The 13,307-nt window shown below is 39.6% G+C and overlaps 1 protein-coding gene across 4 annotated transcripts in view; it reads right to left on the bottom strand.

The window, feature by feature from the left end:
- gria4b (glutamate receptor, ionotropic, AMPA 4b) overlaps positions 1-13,307 on the bottom strand; it is a 135,113-nt gene that overhangs the window by 60,273 nt on the left and 61,533 nt on the right. For all 4 annotated transcript variants that reach the window (XR_004899147.1, XM_031308111.2, XM_031308109.2 and 1 more), the window contains exon 3: positions 4,828-5,067. Coding sequence is in view for 3 of the 4 variants with exons in the window: in XM_031308111.2 (XP_031163971.1) it covers positions 4,828-5,067 (240 nt within the window). In the remaining variant the exon portion in view is untranslated. The remainder of the gene's footprint in view (positions 1-4,827; positions 5,068-13,307) is intronic.

Raw genomic sequence — 13,307 nt, forward strand, 5'->3', positions numbered from 1 at the left:
AGTATACACTTTTCATTTTTATCACAATGTGACACCAGACTGCACAGTAATAGCTTGTTCTGAGGAGTCTGAATGGTGCAATGAATTTCATGTGTATGTACAAGTGTATTATCAACATATTTTGCATTTTTTATGATACAATTGACTTTTTAATGTTTCCAGCTGATTTGTTTTAAAAGGAGAACCCTGTAAAAGGTGTCTTGAATACGCATGTGACATGATGGAGACATGGCCGTAACTACATGTTCCAGCCATCTAAAATAAGCCTTGGATGGTTTGAAAGCAGTGGTTAGATGTGTGCTCTGTGTTCGTATTCCAACCCGTTCTCACTCCCAACTCAACGGTAGCGAGTAGTATTAAAGGAGGTTGGTTGGCTTTCATTTCTATCACACTGTTTTCATCAGCACCCAAAGTTTTGCCACTGAGATGGATCTTTTGATATGCAAGCTCACTAGATGTTATGAGCTAATTCAAATAACTTTTATGGCTTCACATATTAGTCTAAAGGGTCACAAATCAAATGACATAACAAAACAACAGTGTGTGTAGTTTTGACTCCTAAAAAATGTGTTGAATGCATTTTCCTCTCATAAAACATTTTATTTTCTAAATATTTTTTGGACATTCATTTTGCTAACGAGCACTCGTCTTCTCTACCTTTTGCCTGTGCATTGCTATGTTTAGAATAGAAACTAAGTATCAGAATAGAGACTAAATCCAAATCAGGAGTCCCATCCCATACTGTTTCCACTATCTGATCAAATACAAACCAGCAGCTGGAGTGAGTTGCTTGTCCAGTATCTATGATATCCCATCATATCCTATTGTGCCGCATGGTGTACCCAGCGCATGGACAGGAAACCAAAATGGTGGCAGTCAAGTAAAGTAAAGCGAGCACGGGGACAGCTGATTACCAGCTGATAAATGTGTAGCCCTGGGGCTGTATGGGGAGCAACAGCCAGCTGCAATCAGCGTCAAAGACACAGCCACGGGCTAGTGTGCAGACTAACGCAGGGTGTGCTGATTGGAGCAGAGCTGGACACTAGATGGAAGCAGCTGCAGCGTGTGGAAGGGAGAGTAAGTGCACATTATGTGTGTGATTTCTGCCTGTAGTCCCGTCTTTGCCCTCCAGTGTGATGCATATTGTCTGGTCTGGGTATGTCTACAGAGCCTCCATCCTTCCTCCTTCCTCAATGAGCCAGTCCTGATCCTTTCACCTCTTGCTCTTCGGAGAGCATAGAGAGGCTTACGCTTTTAAAACGAGCCATTCATCATGGCCTGTACACACTGCTGCTACCAGTCCATCTGCTGGAGAAAGATAGTCTTGTTTCCTGCTCTTCTTTTTTCCCCTTTCCTCCCTTACTTCCTCTTCGGCTCTTCACGTCATCTCCTCTAATCTCATCTCTCCTTTTCTAATTTTTAATGCTTTCTTTTCTTCTATACTTGTTTCCTCTCTTCTCCTCTTTTCTCTCTTCTAGTTTTCTCGTTTTTCCTCTCCTCTCTTTACCAATCCTTTGGATTTCTCTTCGGCCTTCTCCTATCATCTTGTTTCTTTTCCTCTCCTCTCGTTTTCTCTTCTCCTCTCATTCCTTTCCACTCTTCTTGTCTCCTCTTCTCTAGTTTACTCACCTCTCCTTTCCTCACCTCTTGTTTCATCTCTTTTAGAGTTTCCTCTCAAATCCACTCCTCTCATTTCCTCCCTCCTTTTTCCTCTCCTTTCTTTTCCTACCTCTTTGTTTCCGTTCATTGCCTTCCCTTCCTCCTTATTTCATTTTCTCTCATTTCCTCTCTTCTCCTCTTGTTTACTCTCACCTCCTCTCTTCTCTCCTTTCCTTTCCTACCTCCTTGTTTCCTCTCCTCTCGTGTCCTTTCATCCCTCCTGGTTTCCTCGCATATCTTCTCTCCTCTCCCCTAGTTTCCTTTCCTCTCGTTTCCTCTCTTCTACAAAAAAACATTTTTCTGGATTCATTTTGTATTTTATCTCATTTTATCTTCGCAGCTTCCTTTCTCTCCTTTCATTTCTCTTCTGCAAAACATTTCCTGGATTCTTTTTTTATATTAATATATATTTATTACCTCTATTTATGTTTTTTCATATGTGTAGTTATTTCTAGGAATTGTATGAAAATCTAAAAGGAATAGCACTCACTACAGTGCTACGGTATCCAGCCCCTTGTATCTCTGGTGCTTTGATGCAGGGAATCAGACTGGCGTTCATTGACTGAGCTCAGCCATGCGTGGGCTGATTCTACATTGTAGTCAATACTGGATGAATGCCTGGTCTTGTGTGTGTGAAAGAAATCATCAGGCCAAAGTGCTGCATCCTGCACCCAAAAGCCTTCTGAAAAGCACTTGCATGCACATTCAGAACACTAATACGTATGTATACAGTCAGGCACTGCTGACGTGCACAGGCACTCACTCACTCACTCACTTACTCACTCACACACTCACACACTCACACACACTCAAACACACACAGAAAAATAGAAACATTGCAGAAAGAGGCCTCACAATTATTAAGATTTTGAATAATGTTTGTGCAGAAATTTGCTTTCATGCTAAGCCAGGCAGAAACATAGATTTAAAGTGATCAGCTATAAAGCTGGTGGGCAAAATAAATGAGTAACAACGCTAAAGTAAAGAAATGTAGGAAAAAGATTTGGGGAGAAGGAGGATGATAACTGATCCAGCAATCAATAAACAATGCATTTCTGTATATGTTTCATTGCAATATGGAAGAACTAAAAAACTGCCTTCAAATAAAACTGGAGTACTTTGAATACCACAATAATGGATTCACTTAAATAAAGAAATCTAAAGTTGCTGGCTGCTGACTGATTTCAGCACCATGGACAGAGCCATCAGTAGGGCTGACGCAAAAAATCAAGTTAGGGTAAATTCACCAAATACATAACACGGTTGCCATACAAGGTTAATCAAGGTAGGTCACATCACGGTTGCATTCATATTTCATATTTTTTTCATTTTCCAGGCCTCCTTTTCTTGCACCCAACAGCCAGTGGTCATCGCTGTTCATTGTCTGAATTTGACTGGCATACCAGAAAGCACTTCAAGTGTCTAGTATTTAAAATAATCATCACATTACACCATAAGATCATCTGTTCATACCCTGTCAAAGACTAATGCTGATCTTGAAACAGTTTCCAGATGCCAGATTGAGGCTTTAAGCAACCTTAAACTCTGCTTGTGTGGCTGTAGGGCAGCACGGTCGTACACTTGATTACATACAAGTAGGTTTTGTTGAGAGGAGAGGAGGCTTTTTACCATGTACAACTTGAGATAAGAGAAAAAAAGAGGCAGGGAATGAGTTGTTCTGAAAGGCAGCCATCTTGATACGGTCCTCACTCTGTCACTCCTATACAGCCAATCTGCACTCACTGCAGTCCCCAAAGCAGCAGATAGAAAGAATGAAAACCCATGACTACGTTCTGGAAAATGTAAGAAAGCGAGATGTGGAGATGTGATCCAAGCAGCAGCCCATATCCATTCTGTCTAGTAATGGAAATGTGACACGGGGGGGTGAGTAAGTACAAACCTACTGACTCTGTGAGTGTGTATGTGGGGAGAGAGGTGAAGACTGGGTGGGGGACAGAAAAAAAAGGAAAAAGAAAAAAACCAAAGAGAGAGAAAAACATACGGATGAAAGAAATACGCAGTCGTCGTCCTCAGGAGGACAATCGACAGAGACAGATGAAGAGAGAGGTCCAACACTATCCACAACACTTCTAACAGTAGCTGCACGTCGATATTGATCAGTCGGTGGACCCAAGACATTTTGTGGATTATTTTAGCGGCACATCCATTCACACCTCTGTGTTTGCCATGTAGGGAGCATGAGGCCAAAGAAACACCACATACCCACCTGCTGACAGATTTATTGCACTTAAATCAAATTATTGTGAATTAAATATACCTATATTTAGGTTCATGTAATGTTTTAGAGCTGGTGAAATTTTTTTATTCCTTAAAATTAGATTCATTGCAATAAATAATGGCCATAATCCAACAGGTCCTCATACCTGATCAATGAAATTGGTCTTTTGTCAAAAACAACTCTAATGAGCGTTTTCTGATCTGCCACCTAAAGGTTTGGTTAAGTCGAGGCAACTACGCCTACTTAGCTAAGGTTATAGAAAGATCATGGTTAAAAGAAACAAACATTGACTGTTGGTAGAAGACGGGATGCAAACGGCTGTCTCTTTTAGGGCGGCAACTAACGATTGTTTTCATTGTCGATTAATCTGTAGATTATTTTCTCAATTAGTTCTTTGGTCTATAAAAATAAAAAATAAACTGTGAAAAATGTTGATCAGTGTTTCCCAAAGCCCAAGATGACGTCATCAAATATCTTTTATCGTTTTTTCCACATCTTAAAGATATTCAGTTTACTGTCAGTATATCAGTAAGTACATTTTGTTTTGGCTAGCCACGGCTATCTCGCCCGGTAGCTTCAACTTGATCCATGTATAGCTTTCTTGTTTTATCTGTCGTTTGTTTCCCTGTGGCACAGAGTGCAGTAAGTGCTTGACAGCTCCTAGAGCTCAGACATTACGCAGCCCAAGTTCAGTTACTGTAGTTTGGTTTGCTTTTTATACTGTACATTTTACAAAATGTTGTCCATGTGTAGTTACTGTTTACATTTTGGCAGAATTAGTTCACTCAGTACTTTTAAAGGTTGTCAGTTAGATGAGAAATGCATCTGAAGTACAGTACACACACACACACACACACACACACACACACACACACACAGTATATAAGCTTCCAAAGGAAAGACAAAAGCAGTCCATTCTCATCACTCACCCCGGTCGGTGTCGTACAGGAAGACGAACTTGTTCCAGTCGTAGTGGTCGAGGAGGGACAGGAGCGACCCACGGATGGACGGCCGGAGCTGCAGGGTGAACTGGCTCTCGCCCTCGGTGGGGAAGCTGGGCGTGATGAGGGAGATGTGCAGGGCGCTGCAGAAGGACGTCAACGTGTGGACCGAGCGCTTGTCATACAGGCCGAAGATGGCGAAGACACCTCGGGAGTACTGGGAGCAAACTGGGGGCAAAATCAACAAAAACGAAAACATTTATCATTTCATAAATAAGAAGATAGAGCTAGTGTGGATTGGGAGAAAACATAACATTAATTTCTGTGAATTGGGTTGGGAAACATTTTAAAAAAACATGTCAAGGGAATCACATATAATGAAATTAACCAAATGAAGCCAAGGTGGAATCTTGAAGGGAACCTCGTCCCATCAGCACTCATAAACACATTTTCTTTCTCAATAGTCATTTATCTAATCAGGTTATTCCACATCCCTCCTATACTTACAATTGTTTTGCTCTTTCTGCATTTTCTCTGAAATCTACACTAGATAGATAGATACTAGTTTGTTTTCTTCTTTTCATCATAAACTGTCTGTCAATCTACTGTACTTAATTCATATCATTGTCCATTGATGGGTTGAGACTTTGGCTCAACATCTGGGATAACATTGAAAGCTACATTAATCTATTTTTTAGACACTGGGCAGCAGAACAAGCTGTAAACATATAACATGATCACCTCATAAAGTTGCTATGGTAACAAAAAGTCACACATCAAGCAGACACAGAGAATCCTTTTTATTCATTTGGAGTCTTGTTTTTATCTTTTATCTTTGCTTTTGGTCTCTACTAACAAACTAATAAACTTTGAAGAACATATGGCTAAAAGCATTGAAGGAAACTGAGGCACTCAAGAGGGTAAAGTTTAAAAAGCCTTTAACATATTCTTTGCTAAATCATCATAACATGACAACACGTTTCTGCTATTTAGGCCTTCATCAGGGCATAAGTACATAATATATATATATATATATATATATACATACATATATATATATATATACATATATATATAGCTCTTTAGCTGCTAAATGCTCCATTATGTTAACCAGCTAGTTTGGTGCTGGGCAGGGTGCTTACAGTTGGTTTATCCAATCTTTTGTTTTTTCATTAAAACAGTTGCCTGCTGTTGCTGCAAACTAGGTTCACGAGAGCGGACTACTATGACATTGTGAGATAGACACTAAAACTCTAAGCGGAGAGGAAGTACACAGTTGGGTGATCTCTGTGGGTTCGTCATTACGGGCAACCCTGACTACACTGTGTATCTATTCTGGGATAGGTGAAAAAACGCCATGGCTTGTTTGTAATTTTTTTTAAATCAATCACACTCCCCGATAGGGAAGACAGCAAGAGGGAGGGGACATCCGGCGCGTGGGATGTCAGGCTTTATCCCAGCATTGTGCATCCGTTGAGCCGGACTACTGTTTAAATAAAAGAATACTGCAGCTTTAAAAATTATTCAGGTATAATATATTTTCATTTTCATATTGGTCTCTCCTGTTAGTTAATTGTTTTCTTTTTTATCTATAATTATCAATTCAAGCATCCACACAGTTTATACAACAAGGATGTTGTCAGGCTGGGAATCAGTTCACTTATCTTTTATTAAACACATATTCCCCCGTGATAATTTCATTGTGTAGGAGCGAAAACAATAACACACACAATGAGGGCTCATCTCCAGAGAAACACATGTTTTAGCATGATGGCACAATGCTAGGAAACTAATACCAGCACACAGGAAGTGTTGTTTCCAGTTTGCTAAGGATTAATAGAAGAAGAAGTGGGTATAGTTAACGAGCAGTGATAGCCCTATTTGACAAATGCACCTGAGCAGATGATGAAGACAAAAGAACGCACACTGTTTTGAATGACAATTGATGGCTGGGAAATGCGGTGCAAAAATCCCCACAGCAATGAATGCTTAGCACCACGACTGGAGACAAAATAACAAACCATTATCCCACTGATTACTACTTTAAACCCTTTCAAGGGAACCGCTAAATGCAGTAAACAGAGATCAAAACCAAACGCATCCGTTTCCTCTGATGCTTTCATCTCAAAAGCTGTTCTTTTCTCCCCATTTATACAGCAACAACAGTACCAACATTTCCTAGCGGCGCATAGAATCGTTCCCCTTGCTGTTGTGTAGATATATATTCTAGAAGACATCTTCCCCATTAACAAACACATCGCATTCGTGCTGTGCTGCTTCATGACATCAAAACAGCACCAACTGAACCTGCATCTGTTGTGTTTTATTGGTCAGACTTTGAATTAAATGGAAACTTCACATTTTCGCAAAGTCTACACAAGCTGTGCAGTACACACACAAACACGCAGTGTGTCCTGTTTAAGGAGATCTCCTCATTATAGAAAGGTTTGGCTGTCTGCAAGAGACATACTATAATTGCCCACTTTTTACACACACACACATACACACACACACACACACACACACATAGAACAACAACAGAAAGGGAAGATAATGAGCATCCTCTGCCAGTTTCCGGGTACGAGGAGAATCAGAGCGAGCGGCGAACTGAAGGAAGAGCTCAAGATGTTCCCGTTGTTAAAGGAAAATGGGGGGTGGGGAAGCAAACAAGAGGGATACTTTACTGACAAAGCCATTGTTTCCATACCAAGTGCAGAGACAGAGAGACAGAGAGAGGGAGAGGGAGAGAGAGAGAGAGAGAGAGAGAGAGAGAGGGAGAGAGGGAGAGAGAGAGAGAGAGAGAGAGAGAGAGAGAGAGAGAGAGAGAGAGAGAGAGAGAGAGAGAGGGAGAGAGAGGGAGAGAGGGAGAGAGTCTTTCTGATCTGCCTGTAGATTCTTTCCTCAGTGAGACAAACAAGACAACAGTCTTCTTCTGTTGTACACACAATTAAGGTACATGGAGATGCCGGGAACTACAGTATTAGATAAGCAGGGCAGTCAAGACTGTACAGTGGTAGGGCTTTTTGTAACATCACAGCTAGTGAAAACTTTTCCTTGTGTTGTGACTCATTTAAAGTCAGTGTCAGTGTGGGGAGATGTTACTACAAACAGTTTATTATTTATCGTCATGGATCCGAAGAATTGTACTTGACCAGAAAGAGACCTGTGTGTTATATTTACCTAATCTCAAATGACGACTCAACTTTGAAGTCCAACTGAAATCTAAAACTAAAAGGTTATAATGATAAAATCCTCCTCCACTCTAAAATGTATTTTGCTTCTTGTTACTTCAGTTGGATGTTAGATCTTCACTGTGCAGAATGATGTTTGACACAATGAGTAAGAAGGGTACTGTATATGTAATTTAAAGATTTTAGGTAATTGAACTTTTTTAAAGAAAAAAAACTAAAAGAAATTTTCAAGCATCATATGTCTATATTTCTTAAAAAAATATCTAGAGAGGATTAGTAATGTTGGGTTATTTAGCCAGCCAAGATTTGTCCATGTGTCTTTAAAACAGCTACAATCAGTTTTTGTATATCAAAACTGAATCACATGACTACTTGTGTGTGAAATATTGGATTTACATTACATTCACCTGCTGGATGTGTAAATAGGCAACTGTTTGCTAACAAGTTTGTCATATCAACTTAAAAGATGTTTATATGTCAATGTTTTGTCCACAACTTGTTTCCACTGCCCCAAAAGTGGCCAAAGCAATCTGCAGTTATTGCAGGTTTAAATTATAGGTTGTATTAGTCAGTGTCTCCATCAGCCAATGATAGTACACCTTGTTCAAATACATTTGAAATTGAATGACTTGACTGGCTAAACGCCGAAGATCTGTTTACTGTATACTGTACGTAGGGAAACAAACAACAGCATTCTCACTAGTTATTGCACAGATAGGGGATGAAAACTAAAAATATAAAACATACATTTCTCAGTTTGGGTACTGTTCATATCAAAAGAGAGCGCAGGCAGTTTACAGAGAACATCTGGATGCTGGAGCTAAAAAACTGCAGGACCGTAACTGCACATATGAATATACACCTGCTTCCTGAAAACCACAGCGGCTAACAAATATTCATAGGGTGCGTGTGTGTGTGTGTGTGTGTGTGTGCGTGTGTGTGTGTGTGTGTGTGTGTGTGTGTGTGTGTGTTCATGTTGAGGGCTGAAGGCTCGCAGGATTCGTGGTATGAAAGCGTCCACTCAACCAAGAAAGGAGTTCAGAGGTTGGAAAATCCACAGAGCCCACTGATGTCCCCTCGAGGGATGAGATGAGATGACATGAACACACACACACACACACACACACACACACACGCACACATATCCCTGAATGCTTATATGCCAACCCACATGCTCTCCATAGATGCTGCATTGCTATTATGCAGAAATACCAACCAGTCTGAATAACAAGACATCAATATGCATGTAAGGAAACCTGACAGCGTGGCTCAAACTTTGTCAGCCCCTGCTGTGTTTGTCAGTAATGACTGCCTGATTCACAGCACTAGGGTTCAACTCATCTCATTATGTTGGACTGAAACTGATAACACATCAAAAACAATAATAATACTACCACCAAAACATATCATTTATTTATCATTTATTTTAACTACACATTTAAATGAAGGACCTTTCTCTGCCACACTTGCATGGAGACATCCAGACAAATGGGACCAATAAACCAATAGCAATGGGATTGATTGGAAAAGCACACTCATAGCTACATTACAATCAAAAACATGCTGGAGGACAACAGACAGGACATAACTGACAGTAATAATCAATGTACATGTAAGTAAATGCGGGTTTTGCTAAATTAATTGCAACAACACAATTTTAAATGAGGTTATAAAAGCTTTTTTGATGTTCTCACTAGAAATTCCTGAAATAATCCTGTCTGGATTATGTGGAGACTTTTCTATTCTGAAGGGTACTAACTTCTGGTGTTATATTTCCCATTTTTGTTTTACTTCCTTAATTAGTGTTATTAATATATATTTTTTATGGAAGTTAAGTGTAGAAATCTAACACTTCCACAAACTCTATGTATATGTACAGTTTTTGTGTACTTTTTTGCAAGCATTAGTAAACATACAAAAGTACTGGCATCAAAATATACTTCAAGTTACAAAAGTAATGATGACTCAACGTGTACATCACTTTAATGTTGCAACTGGTGGGGCTCATTTTAATTATGATTTTTTTTCCCAGGGATCAATCATTTTATTCATAGACTGTAAATTCTTATCTTAACCCCATTATAATACATTATTTATTTGTTGATTATATTTTGTATTATTAATCTGAATCTGCAAAGTAACAAGTAACTAAGTTATCAAATTTAGTGGAATAAAAAGTACATTATTTCCCTCTGAATTGTAGTGCAGTGTAGAGTATAAAGTAGCAGAAAATGGACAGTACAAGTACCTCATAATTGTACATCAGGTACTTGAGTAAAAATTCTAACTTATTTTCCACCCCAGTTTAAAGAAAAATCTTATTGCCACAACAATGTTCTAAAAACATTGTGAAAAACATTAGTGTAAGGTTTGGAAAATCCTGAAGCAGTTGTCCAATGGGCTGCCTTTCAGACGTGGCACATTGGATGCTGCAATACTTTCTAAATTTGTTCATGGTTTATGTTAAGTCTAACTAAGCATAACAAAGGATCTTTTCAAGGTCACATTTCCACACATTCAGGAGCTGCCAATGAGACAATCTGCCCAGAGAAGCTCTGGCAGAGTGAACAGTACAGGACTGAGGAACATGCCAAATGGCAGATGATGAGTGTTCATCCATTTCATCAAAATATATTGCCTCAGCTGTGAAGGTAATCCATCGAAACCATAAACCGCCAACAGCTTGCCCCATGCCTGCTCATTAGTGACTGTTCAGTATCTTTCCCTGATGACAAACATGAGGATCACTTCTGCATTTCCATGCAGTCACCCCCTGACCTTACTATGTGGGCTCTTTTTACCCAAAACATGAAGAGTTTATTGTCTGCACAGTGTCTTGTTATTTAATGTTGCACACAACATGAACTTCTCTGAGTGAAGACAAAAAAGAAGACAGGACATACAGTATGTCAATATTAGTCACAAGAGTCTGTTTGAGACATGATCATGTTTTGTTTTTTTATTTAAAGGGCCACTGAATCTTTGTTGTTATTCACATTTATCTGGCAGCTTACAGGTGATGTCATCTTGTAATGATGACTCAGAAAACTAAGATGTGGACTATAGTTAGGCTGAGAACAGTGGTGGAAAAGAAATTCAGCCCTGGACTTATCCACTGGAAACAGCAACACAGCCACAACAATAGCGATGGAGCAGGCTATGGCAGAGCCTATAACATAAGCACAAGTTTAACTAACTTATTGTGATTGGCCAGTGAACCCAGTCCCGAAACACGCATGCAGCATGCTCTCATGTGCAACGCGAATGTCTCTTTACGGGCACACAGAGAGAGGGCCGGTAAAGAGACAAACAGGACCAGACGGCCGGTAAAAACTCTATGGATTTTTATAGATGGCCAGTACACCACTGGTTGAGAAACAATGACAAATTCATGCTATTGCCTCACCCGTCATCTTGTTACATCATTAAACAAAGACAGATTTTATTGGTCAATCTGTTGTTTGTAGGGTAACACTTTATTTGAAGGTATCTACATAAGAGTGACATGACACTGTCATGACACAGTCATGACACATGAACCCTAACCCTAACCATAACCATAACTTATCATGACAAAAACCAAATGACAATTACTAAAAGAAGCGTTATGTCATAAACGTTTATGACACGTTCATGACAGTGTCATGTCACTCTTATGTAGCTACCTTCAAGTAAAGTGTAACCGTTTGTAGCTTCTGGGACTCTGTGTGGGAAAACAAGACAACCCATTTTCAGAACAAAAAAAAGAATTTCGGAAAAAATGTCAAAGTGACTTGAAGTCGGTCTGAGATGTGACACGTGTTTTGAGACACACGGCTTCACAGAAAATCCAAAGGATTGCTCCAGTGGCCAATAGCAATCCATCAGAGTCAAGCTGTATTAAACAGAGTTTGCTCTTTTTGACCTAGTAGTGATGTGACAGCAGTAGTACTGACAGTGAGTGGGCGGCCACTAGTGACAGGCCAGCCTCCTGGACTGGTCCATTTAGTCCCACACCAGCACTGACCCTGAAACAGCATCCGTTGGCCTCACACTCCACTGCACAAACAGGTCAGATCACACACACAGCCACTGCAGCTCACTCTAATCAATGGGCCAGACATTCTGCGTGTGACACACTAACTTCTGTCATTTTTACACAGCAGAAATCAACTCACGTCTTTTTTTGCAACAACAACAAAAACTCATGTGGGTGAATTTGGCTGAAGTGCATCTTCTGCCAGGAATCATCTGACGCTTAACAAAGTTAATATGAGATAAGCTTTCCCAATCCGGTACTATTGACAAGCAATACTTTGGGCGGCTGAACTGCTTTGTCATCAGTGCTCTGTGTAAATCCGTGGACGGTTAGATATGGTCTGGTGCCAGTGACCCCTCTGTCCCCCAGGTGTCAGGCCCTGCCCACAGCAAAAGGGCAGTTTGATGATGGCTGCCTCCGACCTCTGCCCTGTCAATATATCGATCTTGGCTGCACAGAACAAACCTCCATTATTTACCACTTGTTTTAGAGCAAAAACATCCAATACATGCTGCCTGCTGGGGAGTCAATCCACTGAAATTTGAGTTATGGCAAATTCTTTGAATCTCAAATCCTTTCCTAGTAAAATATCCAAACCTGTTTTAATCAATTACGTTTCAGAGGAAAAGTGGAATAATGACTGATGAATAAGGGAATATTTAACCTGCATTATTTATGGCTTCCTGGATTTCTCCTACAGTAACTCCCCAAGATCCATCAGCCTTTCAAACCTCTATGTGCTAAATTATTTGTGGTATAAATCACCAAAACAATACTTAAAGTATATATACCTTTTTTCTTTTCTTTTTCTTGCGATGATACAATCCACAAGATAACATTTGGAATGACTTACACAGAGGTACTACACAGTAAATCAACATGCTAATGCCAATAACAAAACAGCCACACATATGGAAAAACAGTATGCACTTCTGGTAATGTAAAGGTTCTTTGGATAAAAATATGTTGACACAACTGTCAATATATGCATGGTTCCTGCCCACAGTGGAATCAATCAGTGATTTATTATGTATAAAGAAACTATGATTCTAATTAATTCCTGATAAGCTACTCATTCCCAAATCCCCCCAAAAAAACACATTTATTGTATCTAACTGAAGACTTTAAACCATTTTCTACCGAAATAGGATTCACTTTAAATAAAATAAGAAAATATAGAACATCAGCCTTATCGTTTAAAACTGGACTAAAAATAAATATGTATCATATTTATCATATTTCTGCCTGCTTGGATAGAT

The sequence above is a fragment of the Sander lucioperca genome, chromosome 13 (genome assembly GCF_008315115.2).
Source record: "Sander lucioperca isolate FBNREF2018 chromosome 13, SLUC_FBN_1.2, whole genome shotgun sequence".
NCBI lineage: Eukaryota > Metazoa > Chordata > Actinopteri > Perciformes > Percidae > Sander > Sander lucioperca.